The sequence below is a fragment of the Drepanopeziza brunnea genome, assembly GCF_022702325.1.
Source record: "Drepanopeziza brunnea f. sp. 'multigermtubi' strain 214-2 chromosome Unknown ctg2, whole genome shotgun sequence".
Taxonomy (NCBI): Eukaryota; Fungi; Ascomycota; class Leotiomycetes; order Helotiales; family Drepanopezizaceae; genus Drepanopeziza; species Drepanopeziza brunnea.
This window is the reverse complement of record NW_027094065.1, coordinates 3,055,637-3,083,500: the sequence shown is the minus strand read 5'-3', so window position 1 is coordinate 3,083,500 and position 27,864 is coordinate 3,055,637. Positions and strand designations below refer to the sequence as shown.

Below are 27,864 nucleotides of genomic sequence, written 5' to 3'. Positions count from 1 at the left end.
TCCGAGTCAGGCCCACCAGGAGATTATTCAGACTTCTCTTGGATTAAAATCACCGCGTGGGACGACCTCCGCTCAGCGTCGCCGAGGCCAAATTATGATCAAGCGTGTCGGTGTTTCAATCGAGCATGGCGGTTTTGTTGCACACCGCATCCAAGTAAGCATAAGCATCTTAAGCTTTTGACAGCTTCCATAAGGGGCAAGATTAGCCGTGGTGGCGGTCGATTGACGACTATAATTACAATTACAACTACAACTGTTATTTGTGAAAGCCATACCGTAAGAATGGAGAGACTTGACCAAATGTAAACAAACCTGAATTACGAAGATTTCCGGATCAGAGCCATTAGTTGAAAATTAACCAGGCCGTTATCTAATATCAAAAGATCTCTTTTTATATATAGTCTTGATACTTTCATCATCACGCGGCGGTCCACGATACTGAAGCTCACACTCCAGCCCCTCTTCAAGAAAAAGAAGAAAGATTGAAAAAAGAAAAAAAAAAAGGCAAAACTCAACTGGAAACCCGAGACTTGCGTCCCGAGGTTCCAGAATACAAACCTAATTTGATAGGTTTTCCGAGAGGGCGCAATATGTTCAGTCGGGCTCTGGCGGATTAACACCAGCTTCCCCTTGGCCTCGGGGCCAGCCACTGATATGGAGGCTGGCCCCAGCTCTCTTTCCCCTAACCAAGGGGAAGCGGGTATCAATCGGCGGACTGTCTTACAGATGTCGATCGTTGAGCATATGTTGATGGACTCAAGGACTTGGCCATTGAGCCATTGCGACAGTCCGCCGATTGATATCCATGCATATATAGAAATTAAATACATGAATTAGAGATGCATTATTTTCCAGCCAGTAGGCGAGAAGCTCCCCCGCTCTCGCTCAAGTGCCGTTGTACTAAAGAAAAATCAGAAAAATCATCATGTCAGATCGTAGTACCGGTAGGCAGGCAGTAGTGCATGTTTGGGTGGCCCGGATCTTCGTTTTGCCGATGCCGATGCCGGCCAATGTTGATGCCATCATGCCAGCCCGGGATCTTCATAATACCTCGCCGACGCCTGGACTTCTTCTATTCAACATCTGCTTACCACGACTGTTATGGACGCCCCGGAAATCGAGCAGGATGTCCAGCTGGAGCGTTCGGCCCCGACTCTCCTTGCAGACTTGGGACAATCGCTAGAACCATTCCTCAGGAAGTATGGGCATATCAGGCGCAATGTTCGTCTTGCGGATACGGACAGGCTGGTGAACCTCGTATGCGCTGCACGAAGTCGCTGGCCTATCTTCTGCTAATAATATGCCAGCTCGAGCCTTTCCAAGAGCTCCCCCAACTTCTCGATCCCCATCTGAAGGCATTTGTACCACTCCTGGCCAGAGCGTTCATCGAATACCTGCAGACTCCTCCCAAGAATCCATCCCACACGCATCTTCTGATACCCCTTTCCAAGGCTATATGCAAGCTGCTATACACTTTCTGCAAGATTCGAGGAGAGAAAGTGATCGTGCAATTCCTGAGTACAGAGACAAGGCATCTCGAACTGCTCCTCTCTGCGCTCGAGGAGGGGAGCCAGGATGAAGCTCCTGGCAGTTGGTGTTGGGAAGAACGGTACATAGCGTTGCTCTGGCTGTCCCAATTACTTCTTGCCCCATTCGACCTTGCAAGCATCTCCTCACGAGGGACCGAGGACATCGTGAAACTGAATATACCTGGGCTTATATGTCCGCCAAATGTTCCAGCGGTAACGACACGGGTTATTTTCCTTGCTGTCAACTATCTTTCATCATCTGGCAAAGAGAGAGACGCTGCCAAAACTCTGCTAGTACGCGTAGCCATGCGACCGGATATGCAACAAGTGGGCGTTCTCCGGGCCTTAGTTGAATGGGCTCTCTCTTGCCTCAATCCCGCATCAACTCTCCAAACCTCGCCTTACTATTATATCGGTGTTCTATCGTTCGTTGCTGGTTTGCTTGTATCCTCGGCTGGAACTCCTGATATGGTTTCGTATGTCCCAGCCATTTTTGACATCACCAGAGATCAAGATGACATGCCTACTGCAATTTTAGACGCTATCAAAAAGTCCGCAGTATCCCGCAAGATCATCATCAAGATCTTTCGGGCAATCGCCGTGCTTGAACTTTCTAATCCGCAGCTGACAGACCTGGATCGGGTTCAGACCCTCATAGGCGACCTGTTGGACTCTCTCGAGGACTCGGCTACCCCTGTCAGGCTTGCTGCCAGCAAAGCGCTCAGCATCATCACCCTAAGGCTGGATTCTGATATGGCATCTCAGGTGGTAGATGTCGTTCTTGACACATTCCATGGTACGTACAGAACCAAGAGAGGGCTCCCGGACCTGTCTGATGTCAAACCGTTCCAATGGCATGGTCTTGTTTTGACATTTTCGCATTTGCTGTATCGCCGCTCCATTCCGTCGGCGAGACTGCCTCCTGTCTTAAATGCTCTCCGCTTGGCTTTATCATTTGAAAAGCGTTCCACTACTTCGGCCACTTCCACGGGTACGAATGTTCGGGATGCAGCGAACTTCGGCATCTGGGCAGTGGCGAGGAGATATTCCACAGCCGAGCTGCAAGCCATTAATCTGGACTCCCTAGATGGGTCGGTGAAAAGCCTGTCCGCGTTGCAAACTTTGGCCACCGACCTTATCATCTCAGGGTCACTTGACCCTGCAGGTAATGTCCGCCGAGGTTCTTCAGCCGCTCTACAAGAGCTGATTGGACGCAATCCGGATACAATTCTCCAAGGAATCACGGTCGTGCAAGTCGTCGACTACCATGCCATCGCGCTTCGCTCGAGAGCTGTTGAGGAGGTTGCAATCCAGGCAGCGGCTCTCTCGGAGGGCTACTACGACGGGCTTCTAGACGGACTTTTGAGTTGGCGCGGCCTGAAAGATACGGACGCTGCTGCTAGGCGAATTGCTGCCTCAGCGGTAGGGAAAATGGTTTGGGCCAAGCGGTTGAGAAGTCGGAATCCATGGGAGGGGTACCGGAAAACGCTGAGTCTCATTGCTGGGCGAATGGTGACTCTCGGTGTTCGTGACAGTGATGAGCGGCATGGTTTGGTTCTCTGCCTCGCGTCCATCATGAAACTTTTCACGGAAGATATGAATCTTTCTGCGAGCCATGGGGCAGATGAGACGATTCCCATGATCTTAGAAATCACCGCGGGAATTCTCAAATACGTCAATGAAGGCTGGGCGGCAGTGAGAAATCAAGAACTGATCGCGGAGGCAACCTGCCAACTCTTCTTGGCCACCAAAGGCTTGCTTGAAGCTGAGAATCAGGCCATCCCACATCTCATCGCCGGTCAGATGTCCGCCGTCGAGAAATTTATGACTCTCGATGGCCCAATAGTCAACATTGTCTCAGACGCAGTCGCGGAGCTGATGACACTGGTCAGCAAGGACGAAATGGATGCGCTAATCAAGCAGTATATCTACAAGTCTAAGACCTTCTCTAAAGGCCGACATGCCTCCAAGAATGGCGCATACCTACACGCCATCTTCAAGGTCTTTCCCGTTACACCAAGACACCAACAAGCCATCCTCAGCACGATCCAAGAAATCTGGACCCAAGATCCAGATATAGACACTCGTGTTACGATCCTCAGATGTCTAGCACCTAGCCCTATCATCCGTACCAAATTAGACTCTGTTTTCCGCCTCATCGAAGAGGGCCTGGACGATTTCACGACCAATGCCCAAGGCGACGTCGGCTCCAAAGTTCGCATCGAAGCCGCCAAAGTTGTGCGTTCTGTTTGGGCTTCTACAACAGCCCCTGACCATGAATCAGAGATTAGAACCAGACTTTGCGGTCGGGTACTACGGACAGCAGCGGAGAAATTAGACAGAGTCCGAAGAGAAGGCCAACGCTGCTTACTGCTCAATGATAACGAGCTTTCCACAGTGCAAACGCTCGACCCTTCATCCACCCCCTACTTCCGCATCTTACTCGATATCCAATGCCTCCCGTGGTATAGCTCATCTCCACACGCCTCAACTTGGTCCGAAACCTTCCTCTCGGGCTACGTAATATCTGCTGACGCCGGCGCCGAAAAACTCGTGCAGGCGTCTCGCTCCGCGCTCCTCGATTTCTGCGAAGCCTCCCCCTCAAACTGTGATTTGACGGGGCAGACTCTCCTCGCAATCATCAAAAGCAACGTACAGTCTTCGAACGACCGGATCCTCGTCTCTGCGCTCGAAGTCATGAGATTCCTGTTCGATATGGGGGTCATGCAACAGTCCTCGGTCGACTGGAAGGATTTCTTTCTCTGGGTCCAGAAAGCGCATTACCAGAGCACTAACATCCGCAAGATTGAGGTGTGCGTTCGGCTTTACGGGGGCCTGGTAGAGATGGGAGCCGCCGCAGGGGTGGGCGCGAAAGCAGCGGCGAAGATGGTGGGCATGTTGGTGCATCGGTATCCGAGTGTGAGGAGCGTCGTTGCGGACGAGCTCTGGGTTCGGAGAGGCCTGCTGGGATTGAAGGGCGTGGATTGGGGGCGGGCGCAGAAGGGGGATCTAGAGGGTGTGAGGATGGAGTTGGCTGCTATGTAGGCTATGTAGATGGATGGTGCAGATGCTGAATTGAATGAGCATGGTTTGTGTGTGTATTTCTGTGGTTCCTGTTTTTTTGGGGGGGGGTTTTTTGTTTCTCTTTCAAGGCCTCTCTGGCTTACTACCTACCTACCTACCTATACCTACCTACCTACCTACCTCTACCTACCTACCTACCTCCCCACCTAACCCCCCAACGACAACCACAACTGCCACGGATCAAGAGCTCGCCCTGTTATGACACGATCTGATACCTGAATGTATGTACGTACGTACGTACACCGCTCTGCTGCGCACCTAGTCCAACCGGCCGACGAGAATCCTTGCTTGTACTTTTGTACTCTACTTTTTTCCTTTTCTTCTCTGAGTAACTAACTAACCGTTCTTGGGATTAATCTTGGGGGGGGGGGGGGGGGGGGGTTGTTTAAAAAATAAGTTTATTGTAAATTACATATATATAGGATTTTTTTTTGGAGAAGTGTTGTAAGTCAGTATTGTAAGTCAGTGTTGTGAGTGAGTATCATAAGTGTATCGTGTTAGCATGCCATACCCTCCCGCCCCGCTCCGCTTCCCTCCCCTTACTTACTGTAGGTATCTGTATTAATTGGTCTCTCAGGGTAAAGCAAGCAAGCAAGCAAGCGAGGAAGGGAGGAAGGGAGGTTAAGTAAATGAATAACGGTTCGGGTTTTTATTTGACTTTGGGTACCTAGTTATGTGTGCTAAAATATATATGTATATATTTAAGTGCCCCAATTTTTTTTTTCTTTTTTTTCCCTCTTTTTTTTTTTTTTTATATATAGGGGGGAAGAGGGGAGGAGGGGAGGGGGGTGTCTTGACTGCCTTTCTTTTATAGAAAAAAAAATATGAGGGTTTAAATTTATACACTTTTCGGGTTTCGATTTGGATATATATATATAGATAGGTGTATATACATATATGTTTAATTCTTTGGTGGGTGGGTTGGGAAGTGGGAGGGAGGGGGAAGACAAGGAAGGAGATTGATTGGATTTTCGGTTAGAAAATTTTTTTATTACGTGTTTTTTTATTACGTGTTTTTTTTATTACGTGTTTTTTTATTACGTGTTTTTATTATTATGTATATATATATCTCTCTTTCTTTATCACTCTTTTTAGAAACGAATCTCAGGATTGCAAGATTGCCGTCTAAATATATATACATTTTTTTTTCCATTTCTTTTACATATTTTTTTTATGTAAGATTTTGGTTATACATATCTCTCTCTCTCTCTCTCTCTCTCTCTTTAGAAATGGATCTCAGGATTGCAAGATTGCCGTCTAAATAAATAAATAAATATATATATATATATATATATTTCCGTTTCTTTTACATATTTTTTTATGTAAGATTTTGGTTATACGTACATCTCTCTCTCTCTCTTTTTTTAGAAATGGATCTCAGGATTGCAAGATTGCCGTCTAAATATATATATATATTTTTCCGTTCGTTTCTTTGACATATTTTTTTTATGTAAGATTTTGGTTATACATCTCTCTCTCTCTCTCTCTCTCTGTCTCTCTCTGTCTCTCTCTTTCTAGAAATGGATCTCAGGATTGCAAGCTTGCCGTCTAAATATACCTACCCCCCCAAAATACCCGTCCTCTTTTTTCTCCCTTTTCCCTTTTTTTTTTTGTTTTTTCAAATCGACCATGGGACAGGGGAAAGGGGAAAGGGGAACTACGTAAGAGGGTTGGTAGGAAAGGAAAGGAAAGGAAAATATGTGTGTGTGTGTGTGTATGTGTGTGTGTGTGGTGATGAGGAAGGGGAAAGGGGAAGGGGAAAGGGGAAAGGGATGTGTTTATTTATATCTATCTACCTTATATCTGTCTATATCTATCTATATCTATCTATCTATCTATATCTATATATCTACATCAACATCCCCAAAAAGCAAAAGTAAGCATCTCGCTCGCTAAACCAGCAAAAGCAAAAGCAGAAAATAAAAGCAAAAAAAGCAGAAAATAAAATAAAGTATGCAGAGAAGGACTCTCTCTCTTTCTCTCTTTCCTTCTTTCTTTCTTTCTTACCGAGAACTAGATAATTAGATAATTAAATAATTAGACAATTAGATACTGAAATGAAAATCAGTACTGAAAAGAAGAGACACGTTGAGATTGGCTTCCTTCCCCTCCCTCTCTCCCTCTCTCCCTCCCTCCCTCTCTCATTCTGCATTTGAACCTCAGCATCTAACTACCGTATCACTCACCCACCTATCTATCTACCTATCTGTATTACCACATCTAGTACACACCACACCACCACAACACACACCCCACACAACACCACATCACCACACACACACCCCACCCCACCGAAACCAACCCCTTGCTTCATATCTACAGATACCTAGCTAGAAATCTACAGATCGCTAGAAAGATGCGACATTCATCGAAGAAAAGCCCCCTTCTTCTTTTTTTTTTAAAAGCGCTCTTACGATCCGTGATGGAAGATGTGATGTGGAGGCGAATAAAGTAGTGGCGGGTTGACCTCCTTTTTTTTCCACTTTACGATTTTGCTTCCTTCGTCTTCTTTTTCTGATAAAACGAGAAACGAGAGACGAGAGACGAGAGACGAGAGATGAGAAAAGCTCGCAATCAATACAATATCAAGGAGGGTCTATTTTTTTCTTTAAACAAAAAACTATATACTATATACTATATACCATATACCATATACTATATACTATATACTATATACTATATATCTCGTTCCTCATCTAGTCTCCCGTATCTGCGCTTAATCAGATACTCCTGACTCTGGCGATTGGTGACTCGTGACTGGCCATACATTTCCCGCGTGTGAAATTCCCCGTCTCCCTGGGACCCTAACCTCGAACCTCGGCGAGGACCGCATTCGCGATATTTCTCGCGCCCGGGAGCAGGTCCTCCGGGACGTCACCCGTCATCTTCAGATACTTCCCCACGTCGAACACATCCTTGACCCCCTGCCAGACGTGGACCTCTCCCGGTTCGACCTCCATCTCCACCACGACACCCGCGCTCTCCAGACTCTGCTTCAGAGCCACAATCTCATCCAGGAACACCTCGTCACCGCCCACCGACACCCACACCCGGCTCGGCAGGATCCCCTTCCACGAAACACCACCACCCGGCAGGTCCGGGGCCGAGAAATCGACGACCGGACCCCCCGCGGCGCCGTCGCCGCTCACGTCCCGATCCGGAAAGAGCTGCCTCCCGCACACCCGGAGGCTCGCCCGGCTGAGGAAATCCCGGTACCGATTCCTCACGTAGGAGCCGCGGGTGCACGCCAGGTCCACCCACGGACTACACAGGAACAGGCCTCGACCCGGTGGCGCCAGGCCCTCCGCGCCCATCTGCACGAGCATGCTCAGCGCCAGGTGACCCCCGGCCGACTCGCCCAGGACCGCGACCCTCGCGGCGGGGATCTCCTGCTGCTGGAGCAGGTACCGGTAGCCGGCCACGGCCTGGTGGAGCTGCGTCGGCCACACCTGCTCCGGGGCGTACGAGTACTGCAGCGCGAAGCAGGACAGGGTGATACCGCGCTGGGCGGCCAGCTCGGCGATGCGCAGGACGGCAGGGAGGAGGCTCGCGGGCGAGCCCGTCGTGTAGGCCCCGCCGTGGAGGTAGTAGAGCACGATGTCACTCTCCCGAGCCTCGATCGCGTGCCCGGGGGCGCCGCGACACAGCCAGTAGCCGGCGACGCGGCTGTGGGTGACGGGCTGGTAGATGCTGCTGGCGTGTGCCCGGAAGCGAGGGGACTCGAGCGTAGGCTTGGGCGTGTAGAGTATGCGGGAGACGGAGAAGGGGATGGGGATGGCGCTGCACTGGTGTTATCCTCGTCGGTTCTTGACCGGTAGGTGTGAAGGAGGGTGGTGGAGCATCATCATACCGTGCGATGGTGAGGAGATAGTCTTTCAGGAAGGGGATCTCGTTCTGTCCAATGTTCTTGGTGCGGCGAAACGTGACTTGGACGAGAGACCAGGTCAGGGAGACCGGCAGGAGAGCGAGCTGGAGGTAGTCGAGGAGCGGGATCTTCAGACCCGAATTCGGGGCTGGGGATGGGTGGAAATCTGTCATCTCGTGGTCTTCCTGTCCTTTCGCACGTAGCTGCCAGGCATGAGGAAGACTCAGGGTTGGTTGGTTTTATAGACAAGGTGTCCCGAGAACGAGATTGAAGCTGAAACGAAACGGGCTCGGGTTGTTTCGACGCGTGGTATACGGTGCGTTATCTGCGATTCGGTACGCACGATGAGATGGATCGAGCGGAGCGGAGCTGAGCGGAGCTGAGCTGAGCTGATCGAATCTTTGGCGTGGAGGGCTCAGTCCGTACAGTGAGTGTACCGGTAGTGCAGCGCATGGACATCGACAACCATTTTCCCCGAGGGAGTCTTCGTCTACAATAAAAGTATTATCATTTTTTCTCGAGGAGGGTTCCTGGACTTGCTGTACCACAGGAATCTTTGGCCTTTGCAGCTGGTCGGCAGGTGGTCTCTCGTCTCCATGTCGTCTTCGTCTTGCCTGCGTTCCGTTATCCGGGGAAGAGAGAGGTCCGAGGCCCAGATGTCCAGGAAGCAACAAGCTCCCGGTACCGGTACCTACAACTAAGCTATAACTAAATACTGCGTACTACATCCTACCGGTACATCCTACGTACTACGTACATGAACCGCTGCGGCGGCTGAGGCGGCTGAGGCGGCTGAGGCGGCTGAGGCGGCTAAGACGGACGTCAAATGGTCGGCCGGCTCTTGCATGATGTCGAATATGATTGTCGGCGTAGCCGACGGACTGGATTTCTGATCTGATCTGATCTGATCTGATCTGATCTGATCTGCACCGCGATCGAGTGGTGCGGTGGGTGGTCAAGTGGAGCGATCCGCATTCCCGCCTCCAAGGACTGCAGATTTTTTGCTCATCTCGCAGATCCCGTGTCGCCCGAGTCACGTGTGGCAGTCCCAGTCCCAGCCCCAGCCCCAGCCGCAGCTCCAGCCTCAGCCCCAGCACCAGCCGCAGCTCCAGCCCCAACTCCCAGCCACAAGGGCCGGCCCAATCTAACCCGAATCCTCATGATCCACATCCACTCGCATCCACTCCCATCCACTCCCCATCCACTCACATCCACTCACACCCACATTTTCGGTGACGCCGATGGTGAGATGATGAGTGTGCACCACCACCACCATTTTGGTGTCCGCCGCTATGTCGGATCCAGTATCGGCGGTCTGTCCAAAGTCTATGTCGCGTCAAGAGAAAAATAAAAACAAAAAACAAAAAACAAAAAACAAAAAAAATAAAAAATAAAAGGAAAATAGGAAAGAAGAAAAAAAGACCGGCATCAGAGATGGTCAACCACCAATACCGGTACCGACCTATGCAGGCGCCTGGGTTGGGTTGCGGGTGGCTGACGTTGTTGACGCTGTTGGCCATGTTGACCATGTTGACCGTGGTGGCCAGCCCCCTCCCAAGGCTGAAGGAGCGCGGTGCTCATTACAGTACCTACTGAACAGATGCTCTGATCGGCATCCTCCTCTGCACAGTCGGCTCTCCAACTCCACTCCACTCCACTCCACTGCACTGATGCTGCGACGGATACTTGGATGCTGATACTGAGCTTCCACTCCCGTATTACCACCAGCTTCTTCGAGAAGTCCGTCACTTCTATATTCAGCGACACCAAAGTCTTGTCCCTTCTGCCCCGGGTCCGATCACGGGTCCTTCTGCTGTAACCGGTACTCGCTTCTCCAATATCCTACTGGAGCTATTTTCCGCCGACACACCATCACACCACGCAGAGATTTTCTCTTGCTATCTCTCCCTCCCATTCTCCCTCTCCCCTCTCCCCTCTGCCCTCTCCCCCCTCCCCCCCCTTTCCACCCACCCATCCCATCCCATCCTCCATCCTCTATATACCTGCATACTTGCATACCCGCATACCGGTACAACTCTATATCGACAGAACCATACACCTCTCCAATACAGCCCATACAGCCCATACAGCCATACAGCCCTACTGTCCCAACGCTGGATTACCGATTACGTACCGGCAACCACCGTGCGGGGACGCCCATCACCAGCCGCGGCACGACATTTCGAGTCCCGCGAATGCTGATGCACCACCGGCCCATGCGCCGCACAATTCGCAACCGACGCCCGCTCGCATCCAGACGGGATGCGCAGTTATTGACAGAGACTCCTGACCACGACCACAACCTCCCATCGCACGGCCAGGCATAGCAAGCTCCCCTTCGACGAACATCCCCCCCGCTCGTCCCTCGCGGACGGGCGTGGCCCACCCCATTCAACTCTCCGCGAGCGCACAGAACAGCACAGCACAGCACAGTACCGCACCGCACCGCAGAGCAGAGCAGAGCAGAGCGGGCAAGCCCGAGAAGGAGAAGGGCGAAAATCATGTCGATCTACGGCCCCCCGCCGCCGGCGCGCGCCTTCCGCGACAACAAGGCGACGTTGCTCGTGTGCTGGTGGTGCACCATCTTCGCAGCGGTCATCATCCTGTTCCGGGTCTGCGGGCGATACGTACGCACGGAGAAGCTGTTCAAGGAGGACTGGCTAGCGTTCGCGTGCATGATCCCGCTGTTCGCGAGGATGGCCGTGGTCCATGTGATCCTGCTGTATGGCACCAACAACGTCGTGGTGGATGGCCTGTCCGCGGCCCAGATATCGGATCGGGCGCTGGGAAGTAAGTTGGTCTTGGTGAGCCGGGTGTTGTATGCTGCCACGTAAGAATATCCTCCTTCTTTTTTGTGTGAATGTATCTGCTTCGGCGACAAGGAATGGAACCGAGCTTCGCTTCCGTTGTTGCCACGGGGCCAATTATGAGACAGTGGGTTTCACATGGATGGCTGGCTGATGAAACCTCCCCCCCACCACAGGATCTGGATGCTCAAGCTCACCATCACGGAGTTCTTCAAGCGCCTCACCATCAACATCTGGACCTCCAGCCACGAGCGCATGCTCAAAGCCATCCGCTACTTCCTCATCGCGACCTTCGTCGCGACCATCATCGCCGACCTCGCCGAATGCCGTCCGCACTTCTCACATTACTGGCAGGTCTCGCCGGATCCGGGCCCGAGATGCCGACAGGGATTCGCCCAGCTGCTCACCATGGGCATCTGCGACATCCTCACCGATCTGCTGTTGGTGGTGTTCCCGATCCCGATCATCGTCGCCTCGAAAATGAGTACGAAGAGGAAGATTCAGCTGGTCTTGCTGTTCGCCGGCTCTTTGGTGCCGGCTGGGACTGTGTGCTACAGGCTGCCACACGTTCTGGCGCGGGACGGCAGTCAGCAGTATCGCTCTCTGCTGGCCTCGGTGGAGATCCTATTCTCCACGGCCGTAGCGAACGCCTTGATATTAGGCTCTTTCGTCCGAGATCGAGGAGTGAAGAAGCAGCGGTGGAAGTTTGGCAGCATGACCGATAGTATTGAGCGCACGACTTCTCGCCGAGCACCGTTCAGCCGGCATTGGGGCAGCGACGAGGATCTAGTGCGAGATCTCGGGATCAGCGTAGATCCCAAGCTGCGAGAGACGCCGCCGACCGCTCGCCCAGCGCCGATGGCCGTTGCGGGGAACGTGCCGGTGAAAGCGCACAGACTGGTGGGACAGGACTGGCAGTTCCCCGGCGAGAGAAGCGACACGAGCGACGAGATGGAGATGACCAAAGCGCACGAGGCGCACTCTCCGACCGACATGTCGTCTTTCTCCTCGCCGCGGAAAGTCTCGTTCTTTGACGTTGGTGGGCTCCTCGATAAGGATAATCTCAGGAGGGGGAGCTCGACACGGACAACAGATACGGATGGCGAGAGCTCCATGCTCGGGCCGCTGTCAGTGTCGTGGAGTCATGAGCACGGGCTCAGTCCCACGCCGCCGCCGCGGAGGGGCAACACGGCACTGCTCCAGGACATTGGGGGCCTCCTTGGGCCGAGACGCGAGAGGGAGAGGCCCTCTGGGCGGGGCTATGAATTGCAGACTATTCTACAGGAGCCGAGCCCGAGTCTGCGGCCGGCTAACATGTCAAGGAGTCTCGCCAGCCATGAGCTACAGGATGTGGGGGGGCTGCTGAGGTGATTCCAGCCTGGGAAGAAGGACGGCTTTGCAGCTCGAGGGATGGAAAGAAGGAAGGAAGGAAGGAAGGAAGGAAAGCGAAGAGGACGACTATCCATGACGAGTTGCGTGTAATTCTTTTGTGCTTTTGGTAGGGACCTAAGGAACTACGGGAAACGATTTAGGCATGTGCCGGGGCGGGAGGCGTTTTGGGGGTATTACGTATAGCCAGCGATCCCCATACGTGCTGTGATGAGGGACGGGTAACTCTATGAGCGGGAATTCACCGTTGATTTATTTTGGGCGGCGGGGGCGAGGGGGGCAAAGGATAGGGGGCTTTGCGATTTTACGTTGCGTCTTTGTCCTGTTATATACCACCGCACAGCAATGGGCGCTGTATCTTTTCTCTTCTTTTTCTCTTATTCTTTTCTTCTTCTTCTTTCTTCTTCTATTTTCTTCTATTTTCTTCTTTTTTTCCCCCCTTTTTTCTTCTTCTTGTTAGATAGAATGAGGTTATGATAGTTAGGGAGGGGGTTTAAACCTAGCGATGGGACTGATAATGTGACAAGACTTCTGGCTTCCTATCCTGAAATCTTTCCTTCCGGCTTGACTGCCGCACGTTTTGAGTTTGAGAGGATTACACCACTAGACCTGCCGCAGCCTCGCTAAAGCCCGTTTAATATCGGTCCCCACTCGGACTTTACTGTGTGTGTTTCGTTGCTGATGGAAGGCGAAGTGGGAACGATGCCTCTTGTTTTTGTTCTGCAGGTGTTGTGGTGAGATATTATTTATTTGGATATTCGTTCTTGAGGTGAAGTCAAGACTTGAAATCCCGAGGTTGGGGTTAGGATGGAGGGGTTTTGGTTGGTAGGTGGGGAGGGAGTGAGGTGCGATATGGCATGCGATATGAGGTGGTATAGGTAGGAGGGTAATGTGAGTTGGGATGATATAAGGGATTGGGATTTGTCGTCTGTGATGCGGCTGCGTGTACTTCGTATAAAAAAAAAATTGATAAGTTGATCAATTGATGAAATTGGCGTCTCGTAATTCGCAATTAGCGGGAGTTGAGAGAGGATTTCCCCAGACGGATGCCAAGTCAAAGCTTGGCGAGCCTAAATGTTCCTGCAGAGGCGGGCGGAGCAGCATGCCAGCCCCACAGCCTTAACCCACGGCCACTGCTGCCCTGGCACTCCAACATTTTTACGTGGCATCCAATTCAGCTGCTCCTCGGTCATTGGATTATGTGATGAACTGTTCTATTCCCGCGATCTTGGACCATCGCCAATGCCCACTATAAACATTGATCGGACATCTCGTTATTGTTATTGAGAGCCCGGCCCTCGTGGATTGCCTGACCGAGTGAGTTACGCGGCTTGGATCTCCAGCAAACGATCCCTACCAACCGTCGTTATTCCCACTCCTCGATTCGAGAACCTGCGAACAAGTTGCAAGCAACATCAAAATCATACCGACAGATAATAATATGGCCGAAACAGCAGAACCGCAGTTCACCTCCCTCCAAGCCCGCATCGCAGCCCTCAACCAGCAAAGCAATGGCAAACCCATAGGCCCATCCGCCGCTCCTGTCACTAAACGACCGCCCGCTCCCTCTCCCCCCACCGACCGACCTCCTCTACCAAGCAGACACTCGGTCAACAACCCACCTCTCGCAAGCGTGGGCTCCTCCGTCTCCCAAAGACCCAGCAATCAGCCCCTCGGAGCAAGAGGCCAAGCCCTCCTCCCACCCCCACCCGTCGACCGCGACCAGATAACTGCTCAATCAACAGCGGATTCTCCTCCTCTCCCAGCCCGCAATGCACCGCCTCCTCTGCCTATCCGCAAAGCATCGCAGCCGAGCCCAGCGCTGCCTCCTCGCAAGGTATCTACGCAGGTAGTGCCCACGACGCAGATGGTGCGGAGGGGCTCCAATGAGTCAACTATGTCCCACAGCTCGGTGGTGTCAGGCATGAGTCTCAGGTCGGGTGCTGCCGCCGTCAGGTCTGGCGAGGGGAGGAAACTCCCGCCTATGCTGGGCGAAGCCAAACTCCCTCCTCTGCCACCTACGAAGCGGGAACGGGAGGAAACAGACAGGGTTGCGAAGAGAGAAATTTCAGAACGGAGATTGACGGACAAAGAGGCCGAGGCGACGAGGAGACAGACAGATGTGTCGAGGTTTGAGAAGGTGCCCCTGGTGAAAGTCAGATCTGCGCCTGTGGTGCCTATCAGGCCACAGAATGCCACGGCAAGGTCGGCGCCTAGTCTTCCTGTGAGAGAGATACTGCCCAAGGCGGAAGATGCAGCGCCTAGGCTGCCGCCGAGATCGAGTGGACCACCGAAAATACCTGAGAGGCCTACGAATGGAAGTGGGGATTGTGCTGTCGGCGAGACGCCGCAACCGCAGCCTGTGAGACGATTACCCCCTCCTAGCGCGGCTACGAAGTCCATTTTACAGATGGGTTTTAGAAATAAGCAGAAGGAAACTCCGAATATCGAGACTCCGGCACCAAGATTGCCGGTTTCGAGACCAGGGCCTGCGGTGGTGGAACTTAACAAGGATAACTTCCATAGCGCCATTGAGGGCAAGTATGCCCTGGTAGATTTCTATGGACCGCGGTGCTCGGATTGCGTCAGGCTGGAGCCGACCTATACCAAAGTCGGAGAGGACTGGGCGTTTGCGTCTGATAAATTGATTATCGCCAAGATCAATGGGGCCGAGAGTGGTGTTTTGATGCACAAGTATGGCGGGAATAGGTATCCTGCCATTGTCTTCTTCGACGGAAGCGGTGGTCCCCCAGAGAAGTTCTCTTGGCCCGATTACCCGCAGCCGTGGAAAGTTGAATCGTTTACGCAATTCTTGGAAGAGCGGACGGGGATGAAGGTCGAAGACGGGCTGAGAATGAAGCCGAATGGTGGTGTACCGCCACCCATCAACATGAGCTCGAAGCCATCCGCGAGGGAGGTCAAGGCTGTTTGGGCGCGACCTACCTCCCCTGTAAAATCGGGCTGTCTGAAATGCAGAGACTTCTCGGGGCCGGACACAGTCGCGGCGCAGTATCCAAGAGAATCACTTCCTCGGAGCCATGATCTCACTGGATATCTGGCAGATGTGCTCTGTACTCCCTTCTCATCTGCTACAGATAAGGCGAGAGCGATATTTACGTGGCTGCACCATAACATCGCTTATGATGTCGGCGCATTCTTTGGCAACCGCGTTAAGCATGTTGAGCCCAAAGATACCATCACGACTGGCGTGGCTGTCTGTGGAGGCTACGCTGGTCTGTTTACAGCCATTGCGCTGAAAGCCGGTATGGAAGCCATCGTGGTCACAGGACATGGTAAAGGCTTCGGCCACACAGCTCTTAAACCCGGCGAGCGGCCACCACCCCCCGACCCATCTGGACATGCATGGAACGCCGCTCGTATCGACGGTGGAGAGTGGTACGTCCCCTCCCCTCGCCGAAACCAGACACCTCGCTAACGATCTCAATAGGAAACTCCTCGACCCATGCTGGGGCGCGGGAAACGTCAGCGGCAGCAACTACAACAAATGTTTCACCCCTTCTCAATTCACCATGTCTAATGCCGACTTCGGCCTCAAGCACTTCCCCGCCGACGCCTCTCACTTCTTCCTCACCGGGGGCCGCATCCCCACCTGGGACGAGTACATGATCGGTCCGGTCGGCGCGGAACCGCTCCAGATTTTTGGTGACGCCGAAACCAAGAACTTTCTCGACGTGAACTCCTTCTCGCCCCCGCAGAAGCACATCAGGGTATCCGGGGCGGCAGGGGAGGAGACGGTGCGTTTCCAGTTCAGCAAAATGTGCGAGCACTGGGACGACGAGAGGAACGGGATGGGCAAGCCGTACCTGATGGTCCTGAAGGTGGAGGGCTTGGATGGGAGGAAGACGGAGTTCGTGCCGTTTGAGCGGACGGAGTTCTGGTGGTATCTTGATATCGAGGCGAGGGAGTTGGGGGCGCCCGGGCAGACGGTTAGCGTGTTCTCGGTTAATTCTGTGGAGGGGAGGGACGCGAGGGGGTTGAGTCGGGAGGAGTATCTGCGGAAGAAGGGGAGGGTGGCTATGGGTCCATTTGGCGGCATTGCGGCTTGGGACTTGGTTTAGGGTTGTGGACCTGGGTTGCGTGGGGGGTATAGGAAAGGTTTGGGTCAGGGGCTCTAGATAGGGCGACGGACTGGTTACTAGACGGGACAGGACCGGACAGGAAGTGGTTGTGCATGGGCATCTTGTTTGATAGATGGCTCGGCACCCGTCCCGGCAGAACAGAACAGAAAATGGCAGGAAGCAGCCATTCAAACAGATGTTGCGAAATGTGTCGTTCTTGAAATTGTGTTTTTATTTCTTGTAATGACAACTTCTCTCTCCCTCTCTTCCTCTCTCCCTCCCTTCCTCCCTCCCTTCCTCCCTCCCTTCCTCCCTCCCCCTCTTTCTCCTCTCTTCCTCTCTTCCCCCCCTCTCCTCCTCCCTTCCTCTCTTCCCCCCTTCTTCCCCCCTCCTCCCCTCCCCCTTCCCCCCTTCCCCAACTCCCTCATAAGTCAAACCAAAAGGAGACACGTACATACAGCATTGCGAATCGTATATATATATATATATATATATATACATAATTTTTTCATCTACAAACAATCAGTAACTAACTAACTAAGTAGGTAGTATTCGTATTCATATTCGTTTACCGTCCACGGGTCGCTTCAAGCGAGTGAGTCAGTCCTGTGACCTCCCCAAGGGTAGGTAGGTACGGTACGGTACGGTATACATTACATTACAGACGTGCCGCCAGTCCTTACATACATACATACATACCTTACATACATACCTTACATACATAAGAGCCCCAGACGCGTATAGCGCCAGAGCAGATCTCGAGCGAATGGTACAAGAGTACAAGTACAAGAGTACAAGTTCCAGCAGCGGTTGTTTCCTCCTGTGGAGAGTTGATACGGTGGGTAAGGTAGGTAGGTTAGGTAAGGAATATATCAAGCAAGCGGACAAGCGAGCGTGTTTTTGAAAAAGGGACCGAATGTCAGTGTGGTGTCGGTTGCTGATGCAAGCTAGCACGGAGCTGAGTTGGTTCGTGACAGGGCAGAGCTGCCAGGCTTGGCTAAGGAGGTAAGTAAGTAAGTAAAGGGGAGAAGAAGAAAAATTTAAAAATAAAAAAATAAATAAAAATAAAAATTCCGCTTCCGCATCCCGCTTCCCGCTTCCGGTTCGCAATCGCTTAAGCCGAAAAAAAAAAAAAAAAGGCTGAAAAAAGAGTTGTAAGGAGGAGGAGGAGGAGGCCTAACGTACGTATGTATGTAGGCGAGCCGGCGATTGGTAGTTGGGAGGAGGTGAGAGGTGGAGGTGGTTGCTGTATGTACCTAGCGGTGGCTCTTCGGTTAGGCTGTTTGTCTGTCTTGTCTGTCTGTCTGTCTGTTCTTTTCATGGCATACCTACCGGTATATTTGTTCACTTGGTATGGAATTGGAATTGGAATTTGGGGTTTGGTGATAAAAGGAATAGCAGTCGACTTACTACCTAGGCTCAATGCCAACTGAGAGCCACGAACCAAGGATTAAGAAAAATAAAAATCAATTATTTCCTTCGTTCATCCCGTCGAGTACGCCTAATGCTAAGAAGCAAATTGGTATCCGATAAGTCATTTCCAGTCCGTTCAATTCATTAAATCCTCTAAAAACCCTTGCCCTTGTCCTACCTCACCTGCCTGTAATCGAGATTTCTCGGCATCCTGCCACCCTAGCCATGACCCAGCCTTCAAACTCAGCACCACCTCCAAGCCAATATCACAACTTTCCCGTGATAACAGCTCGCTCAAATATGCGGACTCCAGTGACTTGAGAGAAGCGGACACTATCGACAGTCTCGACGCGAAGTCCAGTCTGCACAATGCCCTCATCATCATCATCGCTATCCTGGAAGTCGTATTTGCTCTCATCGCCCCAGGATCCAGCATTGCTGCCCATAATCAACTCCGCAAGAGCCTTGGCGCTCGTCCAGTCCAGATCTATGGCCTTGCCCTTGTCGGATTTGGGCTTTGGCATAGGCTTTCGGCGGACGAGACGTTCGACGGATTTCTCGAGGGCGAGGTACTCGAGCTTCATATCAGGGTTCTGCGAGATGATGTCGACAGTGAACTTGCGGAATTCGCGCATTACCCATGTACAGTTGTCTTCGTTGTGAAAGGTGATTGTGTGCAGGACGCGAAGGGAGGAGAGGCCCGACATATATTGTAGGAGAGTGTGCTAAGTCGCGTCAATAAGGATTTCGCCTGTGGAAGGTAGAAGACGAGCTTACCATAGCCGGAGTTCCGAAGCTGCAGCCCAACTCCTCAAGCTTCTTCGCGCGCCGACACAATACCATGATCGTCTTGATGTTCAATTGCCAATCATGGTTGGGGTTGTCGTTCCTGATAACCAAGACCCGGAGATTGCTCGCATGCTTCCTCAAGACCATCTTTCGGATATCCTCGACTGTTACTACTGACTTCGCAGCGGTGCTCTCTCCACGCTCTTTCGTAGCGCGTTCCAGGAGAATCAGTTCTGACAGTTTATCGAGCCCTGACAAACATAACAGGAGCGGGATTGTAACATTGTCTGTGTGAATCTTTTGAATTGGCAGTGGCATAATCAGGTTCTCCTTGGCGACTAAGTTCCAGAAAGGGGCCTGAGGACCAACATTAAGGAGTGTGATACTCTGCAAGACATTGAGGTCGATGCACCGCGAAATAATTGATGCTTTAATCGGTATCAAATAGATCGACAGCGATTCCAGGGTGAGACCACGAGTATTACGAATATACGCACTCATTTGTGTTTCCTGAGTTTCCAACGCATCGTGCAATGTCTTCTGTTTTTTTTTCATCTCGGGATCTCGCATATTAGTCAACAGCTCGACATTGCTTCGCGTGATCCTTTCGATTTTGGTCAAAGCTTGAGTAAAAAAGGTAACGTCCATATCTTTCATGTCGGAAATGATTTCGTCGCGAAGCTTGTTTAGTTTTTTCGCCAGGCTTTCGTTTTGTTGCATGACTGATGTGGCCAGAGGATCGACACTGAACGCTAGGCTTAGTTCTCGGATTGATTGTTCGATTCCCGCCAACTCGTTTTGGAATCTTTCCATTGTCTCAACCAGGGAGCCTGCTATCTCAGTTTCGGCCTCGTCGCCTGCAAGGGCTACTGGTAGATCGTCCTCGGCTACAGTGTCGGTAGATACATCAAAGTCAATAAGCAAATCTTGGTCATCCGGTTCCTCGACGTTGATGTCCTCTGGGTTTGAGCATCCAGACTCGTCTTTTACAGATCTCTTCGTGTCAGGCGCATCGAAGAGACCTGCCTCTTCTGGGAGAACAGCACTACTCATCACAGCGACTGCACCGTCCTCGCCGCTAGCCGTAAGAGAAGCCGGGGTTGAATTTGTCGTGATCTCGACGCTTGAGGCCGGATCCTTGCCTTTGTCCTTTCCCTTGCCTTTCTCGTTACTTGCAAGGTATTGGCGAGCTGCTTCTTCGATCATCTCCAAGGTCTTCGCTCCCTCGGTGGAGAGGTCACTTCCTGGCTGGACATGGCTCATAAGTTTTGATGCGATGAGGGTAAGATTTTGAATAAATCGTCTTCTGGGATCCTCTTCCGGCATTGGTTTCTCAACCTTTAGCTTTGGAACGACTGGTTTTGGCTTCGGGGCGACACTTTCAACTCCAAGAATTCGACCAAGTGCCGATTCCTGCATCTTCTTTTCTTCCAAGGCTTTGATCAGCCGGGATGGCCCGTTCGGATCGGATGCGCCCAGAGCGGGGTTTATTGAGGCAGTCCCAGGAGGTGGATTTACTTGACCAAACTCGTCCTCTTGATCTGAGTCGTCATCAGAATGAGGATCTGGTTGTGGCTTCCGCGATTTAGCCACCAAAGCTTCCGAGAATGACAAGGTCAAGCTACGCAGGGTCGCAGAGCTGTTGCCAACACAAGCCCGCAGCTCATCTAAGTATTCCAGCGTATCCATGTCAAGTACCGTCAAAGTCTTGAGATTCTTAAATCCAGACATTGTTGGCGGGGGAGGTTGGGATTTGATGGGGTTTTTCACGGGTGGTTTCTGGCATATTTTTGCTATCTTGTTGCCAAACTGAAAGGAATTGGTGCTTCCTGCGGGGACTGGAAGTATGACCGGTAAAGGAGCTACGGAGGAGCCTGAAGCCTGTTGCATGCCATGTGTCGGAGGGAGCAGAGATGTAGGTAGAGGGCCGAGAGGTAGCCAAAGGGAGGGTCCTGGTTGCATTCGAAGGTGTAAGTGTTGAAGAGCTTGGATTTGGTGCAGTGCTTTGTAAACTGGTCTGCTGAGCTCGATCCGGATATCCCATCTGTCCCAGTCAGTACGGCAACATTATCTCTGTCGCAAGGACCGTGAGTACGAACTGAAATACTTCCAAATTCTTAGCCTTGCGCAAAGTCAAGAGCAGCAGGGTGTTCATGAATTTCCCGCAGCTAACATCAAACGAAAAAGATCTGAATGCTCTTTCTGTCTTCTCTCCTCCACCCTCGTTTAATACCCTAAACTCTTTCAAGTATTGTGCATGGTCATACTCGGAGGTGGCAAATGTATCCAGGCCCGCAGCAAGGCTGTCGAATGGGTAGTCGTGCAGAATGCCATCTTCCTCCGTGAATGTGATCTGAAACCTTCGATAGATTTGCTCTGCGGCCAAGTCTCTGAAGTGCTTGGAGACCAGAGATAGGGCAGTAAGGTCTGGGGAGGTTGCCTAAGTAGTCGATAGTGAGCCCAGCCAGCCAGCATTGAAGATCCTTGAAGTAGCACACGGAACGGGAGCAAGTACTTACATGCTGGAATATCTCTCTCTGTATCTCCCCAGACAGACTCAAGAAGGTCGTTGGTTCCTTTGTTTGCTCTGCTGAGGTTGTTTCTGGAGCCACTGGAGCTGTCGAAGCTGTCGAAGCTGTTTGTGAAGCCATGACACAGCTGGCCATAACAGAACTAGAGCTGGAGCTGTTTGGAGTCGAACTCTGGGCGTTTATGGGTTCCAGACCTAAGACATATAGTGATCGACGCCATACATCCTCCCGGTCCAATTGCTTGATGAATGTTGGTGTCTTTTTTCTTCTGCGGTGTGGAGGAGGCAGTCCTGGCATTATTGTGTAGGTGGTAACGAGGGGCGATAGAGGATATGTATCGACGGCTGAGTAGGTAGGCAGGCAGGCTGAGGTGGCTATCAGGCCGAGGCTAGGCCCGAGCCGGAGCCGGATGGAGCCGGATAAAGCCCGAAGCCGTGGGGGAAGTTAGTTAGGATACCGAAACTCGGATTGATTGTGAAATTTAGTATTGTCCGAAAAAAACAACACGTGCCGTTAGTTATTCCATATCTGGATCGAAGAAGTCCCACGTAGCAGCTCTGAATTTTTCAACCAGTGGAGAATTTGTAGGTAAGCAGAGCCGAGAGGTCTGGCCGCGTGGGGAGTCTCGAATGCAACGTGTTCTACGTACAAGGATTTTTCCGTCGATTGCAGTTGAATATTTTATCATTTCCAATGTTACGGTAGTAGCAGGTCACGAGGCATTGGACACGTGTAGTAGGTTACACGTTACCTCGTGACCATTAGTTCCCGTCTTGGCACGCCTGCCTATAAGACCTATTCTCCTGTAAACAGTTCTCTTCCTCTTCCTTGCCACTCGTCCTTCAAAGCTCTTTAAATCAAAGATTCAGAGACCCAGAAATCCAAGAGTGGTTTCTACATACGTGTAAACTCGTTGCATTATCCATGCAAGCTAGCTAGCTAGTCGGAGGTATAGCTGATAGCCAGGCTCGCTGATAACTTTTGCCGTGCTTAAAAGAGAAATAATCCAGCCCGCCTCAGCTAAGCGCCGAATAGGAAAAGGGAAAAAAAACTACCTACTTTATAATACTTAATTCCGTGTGCACTACCATCAATCGGTGGATTGGGGCGGTGGCTCAGCGGCTTGCTTGCAAGAGCTGCCACCCCATTCACCGGTCGATAATATAATAGTGTATATCCTATTATATTTCGGTACAAACCCTTAACTTGGATTTGTAAGCTGGAACCTCATAACATCCCGTTGTTATGGGCTTCCGGCGGTGGCAGTGGCAAAAATCGATATCCCTATAATGTTGTGTATATCCCATTATAGCTCCAAATAACCCATTAAGTTGAGTTTGTAAGCTGGAACCTTGTAACATCCCGTTGTTATGAGCTTCCAGCTGAGTTTTTGCGGTTTTTCTTTTCTGTTCTATTTATGATTTTTCGCATTCTTTCAGTACCGTAGGTAGATATAAAAATTTGTATAGAACGGAACGCGAATAATGATTCTCAAAAGTATAATATCACTTTCGGATCATTAGATATCGATTTGACTTGACTAACCCGGATCGGCGTGATTAGCGCCGGCTGCGCCCCTCGTTGCCTAAGACGTCAGTCACCCTTCAAAGGAAGACCATCATCCCCTCAACTTTCCTTTCAAAACATCTTTCCCCCTCAACTACCAGAGACGCAAATCAAAGTTATCGAATAACTAAAACAAAACCAAGTCATTCTCATTATTGAAATGAACGTCGCCAGCTCCATCGTCCGCCGTGGCCTTGAAGCCCATGCCACCCATGGCGAAGATGTCCAGAAGAACCTTCCCGTCTGGGGAGTTCTGATGTTAGCTGCTACAGCAGTTGTCTATATCGTCGCGATGTTCACGGTATATATTATGTTTATCACCAGCTGCATATCCTTTTGCTAATTTCCGCAGATCGAATACACCTTTGGTCGCCTCATCCCCACATTCCTGATGATCGAGTCCCCGGCCGACGACGTCTCTTTCAACTCTCTTGCGACTGAGGACCCCGACTCCATCATCAAAGACCCAGAGCCAGTTTCTTCCAAGCCCCAGTTCATCACTTCGAGCTTCCGCCGCACAATCAGACATCTGGGAGGGTTCAACGAACGATTCCGTGGCGTTTGGATCTTCATCGTTAACAACTTTCTCGTTCAGTGGATCGCCGGCATGCTAGCTGCCGTACCCATCATCAGATTTGTCCCTAGAGGTTTCTTGATAGTTGGCGCCACTGTTGCTCTCGCTCAACTTTCTCTCGGATGGACACACATCGTTATTTCTCCGGCCAGCCCCAAGACATGGTTCCGCCGTGTCCCGCCGAAGAGCATGTGGAAAAAGGTTGCTATTCCAACTGCTGTCTTTGCTCTCGCTGAGCAGATGGCCGTCTGGATCCCACTCTACCTTGCAGTGCTCGCTGGTATTGTCGATAGTACTCCTGATAACGTGGACAAGATGACCCCGCATCAACAGACTGTCATGGGCCTCAAGGCCATCGGCATCGCAGTCCTCGGCCTGGTCCTAGGATTCTTGGTCGTCATCCCGGCTAACGTCGCTCTGACGCGCGTTCAGGCATCTCTATTGGACGATGCTGAAGAGACTATCGTTCCCTTCGACCGCAGCTTCGGCGGAAAAGTCGTCCCCGAGATTGTCGGTGGCAGCGGAGTCATTGGCATGCTTGAGGCGTGGAAGTCTTTTGACTGGGATTCTCGCATCAGACTCATCAAGGCCTATTGCAAGGTGTTTGCCATGCAAATGGCGGTCACCCTTATGTTTACTGTCTTGTTGGTCAGCCAGCTTTTCATCATCGTTGGTAAGGACTGGTCAAAGTTCGTTCCTCAGGATGGTAACAAGGGCAACTAAGTGGTCGAAGACCCTTCTTGAGAGCTTGTCAAATTGCAGCAATGGATAGGAAAGCGTAGCGCTGGGAAGATGTGAAATGCTTCAATCGTTACTTGCGAAAGGGAGTTGGTATGGCGTCTGATGGATAACGAGATAAGCAATGCTCTTGTTGCACAATGCAACTTGTGTTTGAAGTTTGAACATTTCGGTTATTTTTATATTATGAGATCAGGATACCTAAGTGTTCAACTTCATCTAGCCATGACATTCTCAAATCTTTTTTCTTTTCTTTTCTTGTATCTTTTTCTTCTTCTTCGAAACAACTACAACTAGTTTGAACTCCTTGGTACGAGAACTGCCCTCTGTCCTCCCTCTCCGTGATCGGCGCTTCGTGCTGATTAGATTAGATTCTGCTCCGCCGCTACTCAATCACTTTGTTGGACGTGGATTACTCAGTCAATAATGCAGGAGGAGCCTGGCCCCGAGCTCCCTGTCATGGTCCCTGCTCATGCCGCCCCCATGTGCATAAGACCTATTTCTCACCTTTGGCTCTCCACCATCTGCGATTCGCGTCGACTCTTTGCTCGTCGTCAGTCGACTTTCTTTTTGGCGGTTCGCGATGGCGTTGCTGCTATTTTGGCAGTCTTCCGTATCGTATGTAGGCGTTTGTCAAGGTTTGGATCCGGGCTGAGGCTTGGAAATGTGGCTGATGGTGATGGGCGTTCCTCGCTACTCTTCCACGGCTCATCGTCGCCGGAATGCAGTGGGACAATATCCCCTTTTGAGGATCTTGGCAGGTGCCAGGGTCCTGTTGGAGCGGATTGCTTGATTTCCTGCTTGGGATTGGGTCCTTGAGGTAGAAAGCTCCCTCCTGGACGCTGCGTCTTCCTGATCCCCGTTCAACTTCTCCACGGCACGACAGACGAGCCCAGGTCTATTCACCCATCTACATTTACACCCTCTTTTCACATCTGAGTCTCGCTATTGATCTTGATGCCCCTATCTTTTCTGCAAAATGGCGTACTCGGCGAAGTACTCCAAGAAGCCCATCACGGACATCTTCACCAGCGACACGGATATCAACAAGAGGAATGGTCGGCGGACGGTTCCCATGAAAGTACTCATTCTTGGACTCGGACGCACAGGAACAACGTGTAAGGCCTCCCCCACGCTCCCCATGGCCTCCTTCCGACCCCAATGGCTTCTAACACTCCTTAGCAATGCGCGCCGCAATGAAGGAGCTCGGCTATATCGATACCTACCACATGATGAACTGCTCGATTGAGAACCCCCCCGATGCCCTGTTGTGGATGGACGCCCTCGTGGCCAAGTACGACGGAGTCGGGGCCCCCTTCACCCGGGCAGACTGGGACCGGCTCCTGGGGAACTGCCAGGCCGTCTGCGACTGGCCGGCGGTGGCCTTCGCGAAGGAACTCATCGAGGCATACCCGGAAGCCAAAGTCGTGCTCACGAACCGCGACGTCGACAGCTGGCACGCCAGCACGATGCGCACCGTCTACTGGCGCGTCACCGACCCCGAGCTCCGGTACCTGTCGCACGTCGACTGGGCTTCCGGCATGTACTACCCCATGCTGCGCAAGTTCTTCGACACCTTCTTCCGCGGCGACTTTCCGAAGCAGGGTAAGCAGGTCTTCCTCGAGCACTACCAGGAGGTCCGGGGCCTGGTCGCCCCGGACCGGCTGCTCGAGTTCGAGGTGCAGGACGGCTGGGGGCCGCTGTGCGCGTTCTTGGGCCACCCGGTCCCGAAGGAGCGCGCGTTTCCCCAGGTGAACGACAACCACGATTTCGTCGCCCGGTCGCGGCGGCGGAACCGCATGCAGATGCTGAACGTGGGCGCCAAGGCTCTGCAGATGGCGGTGCTGTGCGCGCTGGCCTTCTGGTGTCTCTCCCTGTTACGGCGCCTCTGACCGATCGATCGCTCTGCTTGCTGGCCTGGCTGGGAAGTCCTGCATGTACCACACGGCGTGGCGTCTCGTTCTACACGTGTGCATGTATCTACGTTCCTGTACCACCTATCTCTCTCTCTCCCCTGGGCGACTTCACAGCATATGCATGACGGCTCGTCTGAACGCATCTGTCGGAAAGCCACAATATGGCCGCCCTCGGACCCCACCCCGAGCTGCCCCGTCTGTCTATCCATCTATCTCTCCGTCTGTCTGTCTAATCAACCCTGTATCACAACATCGCAACATAGACCTCTCAACCAACCTACCTACCTACCTACACACACATAAATAATAATCCCATCCACACCCCCCCGTGCAGAAAGCCCCCCCCCTCTCTCTTCCCTCCTCCCAACCACCCACCCACCGAAAGTACAAGTAATACCCGACACGGACTCGTCTCCCACCAACCAGTCCGCAGTATCTCCTGCCCGGCCCTCACGCCACGGGGTCATCCCATCCCATCCTGGAATCGCACATATATGTGACTGCGACAGAGGCTTTCTTTCTGATTCCTTCTTTTCTTACGCCTCTCCTGCTCTGCTCTTCTCCCTTACGACGAATGTGCTTGCTAAAAGCCAGTGCGCTCGCTGCTCGCGGACTGTGAAGCTGTGAAGCTGTGAAGCTGTGAAGCTGTGAAGCTGTGCAGTTCTTGTTAAGTAGGTACTTGTACTTACTTGTACTTGTACTTAATTGTACTTACTTGTACTTACTTGTACTTACTTGTACTTGTACTTACTTGTACTTACTTGTACTTACTTGTACTTACTTGTACTTACTTTTATATATAATAGATAGATAAATAGATGAATAGATAGATAGGTAAATGAATGAATAAATAGATAAATAAATAGCTAAATAGCCTTTTGCTAGTGCAGTTGGTATGGCGTATGCTGAAGCTTGAATGCTTGGTGGTACCTTAGTGGTATCTTCTGCCGGGGCAAGGGGGAGGGGGAGGGGGAGGGGGAGGGGGGGATGAAATTAGACGTGGGTTTTTTAAACCTTTTTTTTGGGGGGGGGGGATTTTGATTGTAGGGAGGTGGGTGGGTAGGTACGTAGGTGGGTAGGTAGGTGCTGTGTGTGGTATAGGACGGGATGGGACGGGACGGGACGGGACTGTAAGTAGTAGGTAGTAGTAGTAGGTACCTACCTAGTACCTAGTACAATAGGGGTAAGGGGGGAAGGTACGTAGTAGGGATCTGAGATTTGTTTAGGATCTTTCTTGGCTTTGGATGGGGGGGGGGGTTGGGGGGGTTGCTGCTGGGTTTATCTATATGTATATGTACCGGTATGTATGGTTGTAAGTGTAAGTAAGGTATATAGTGTGTATATAGTTGTGCTGTGTAGCGAAAGTAGAAGAAAGAGGGCAGGGGAGAAGGGGAAAAAAGAAAAAAAAAAAAAAATCTCGGTCAACGCGCTCTGGATTGCTGGGTGTGCTGGTACCGGTGTAGGAAGTACCGTAGGTCCTGAGTAAGTACTACTACGTACTACTAGGTAGTTGTGACGCGTCGCTGAGCGGCCCCGAGCCGAGGGAAGGTGGGTGGGTGCGGGTGGGGGTGAGGATGGGGGTGA

At 51.7% G+C, this 27,864-nt stretch overlaps 8 protein-coding genes across 8 annotated transcripts; 5 read left to right on the top strand and 3 right to left on the bottom strand.

The window, feature by feature from the left end:
- Positions 1-1,101: 1,101 nt before the first annotated feature.
- Positions 1,102-4,574, top strand: L3040_001962 (uncharacterized protein; the record flags this gene model as incomplete). The annotated part of the gene is made up of 2 exons (XM_007289470.1): positions 1,102-1,257; positions 1,308-4,574. 2 exons carry the CDS (start codon positions 1,102-1,104, stop codon positions 4,572-4,574), a joined length of 3,423 nt encoding a protein of 1,140 aa, XP_007289532.1.
- A 2,843-nt stretch (positions 4,575-7,417) lies between these two features.
- On the bottom strand, positions 7,418-8,651 carry L3040_001961 (uncharacterized protein; the record flags this gene model as incomplete). The annotated part of the gene is made up of 2 exons (XM_007289471.2): positions 7,418-8,393; positions 8,464-8,651. 2 exons carry the CDS (start codon positions 8,649-8,651, stop codon positions 7,418-7,420), a joined length of 1,164 nt encoding a protein of 387 aa, XP_007289533.2.
- Positions 8,652-9,622: 971 nt separating this feature from the next.
- On the bottom strand, positions 9,623-10,007 carry L3040_001960 (uncharacterized protein; the record flags this gene model as incomplete). Its single annotated transcript, XM_066156956.1, has 2 exons — positions 9,623-9,804; positions 9,941-10,007. The coding sequence occupies 2 exons, from the start codon at positions 10,005-10,007 to the stop codon at positions 9,623-9,625; spliced, it is 249 nt and encodes an 82-aa protein (XP_066012956.1).
- Positions 10,008-10,979: 972 nt separating this feature from the next.
- Positions 10,980-12,656, top strand: L3040_001959 (uncharacterized protein; the record flags this gene model as incomplete). The annotated part of the gene is made up of 2 exons (XM_007289473.1): positions 10,980-11,308; positions 11,462-12,656. The coding sequence occupies 2 exons, from the start codon at positions 10,980-10,982 to the stop codon at positions 12,654-12,656; spliced, it is 1,524 nt and encodes a 507-aa protein (XP_007289535.1).
- A 1,459-nt stretch (positions 12,657-14,115) lies between these two features.
- L3040_001958 (uncharacterized protein) lies at positions 14,116-16,753 on the top strand (the record flags this gene model as incomplete). Its single annotated transcript, XM_007289474.2, has 2 exons — positions 14,116-16,070; positions 16,123-16,753. 2 exons carry the CDS (start codon positions 14,116-14,118, stop codon positions 16,751-16,753), a joined length of 2,586 nt encoding a protein of 861 aa, XP_007289536.2.
- Positions 16,754-18,432: 1,679 nt separating this feature from the next.
- On the bottom strand, positions 18,433-21,783 carry L3040_001957 (uncharacterized protein; the record flags this gene model as incomplete). The annotated part of the gene is made up of 4 exons (XM_007289475.1): positions 18,433-18,891; positions 18,944-20,999; positions 21,055-21,395; positions 21,475-21,783. The coding sequence occupies 4 exons, from the start codon at positions 21,781-21,783 to the stop codon at positions 18,433-18,435; spliced, it is 3,165 nt and encodes a 1,054-aa protein (XP_007289537.1).
- Positions 21,784-23,212: 1,429 nt separating this feature from the next.
- Positions 23,213-24,349, top strand: L3040_001956 (uncharacterized protein; the record flags this gene model as incomplete). Its single annotated transcript, XM_007289476.1, has 2 exons — positions 23,213-23,353; positions 23,405-24,349. 2 exons carry the CDS (start codon positions 23,213-23,215, stop codon positions 24,347-24,349), a joined length of 1,086 nt encoding a protein of 361 aa, XP_007289538.1.
- Positions 24,350-25,343: 994 nt separating this feature from the next.
- On the top strand, positions 25,344-26,256 carry L3040_001955 (uncharacterized protein; the record flags this gene model as incomplete). Its single annotated transcript, XM_007289477.1, has 2 exons — positions 25,344-25,482; positions 25,547-26,256. The coding sequence occupies 2 exons, from the start codon at positions 25,344-25,346 to the stop codon at positions 26,254-26,256; spliced, it is 849 nt and encodes a 282-aa protein (XP_007289539.1).
- Between the last annotated feature and the right edge of the window lie 1,608 nt (positions 26,257-27,864).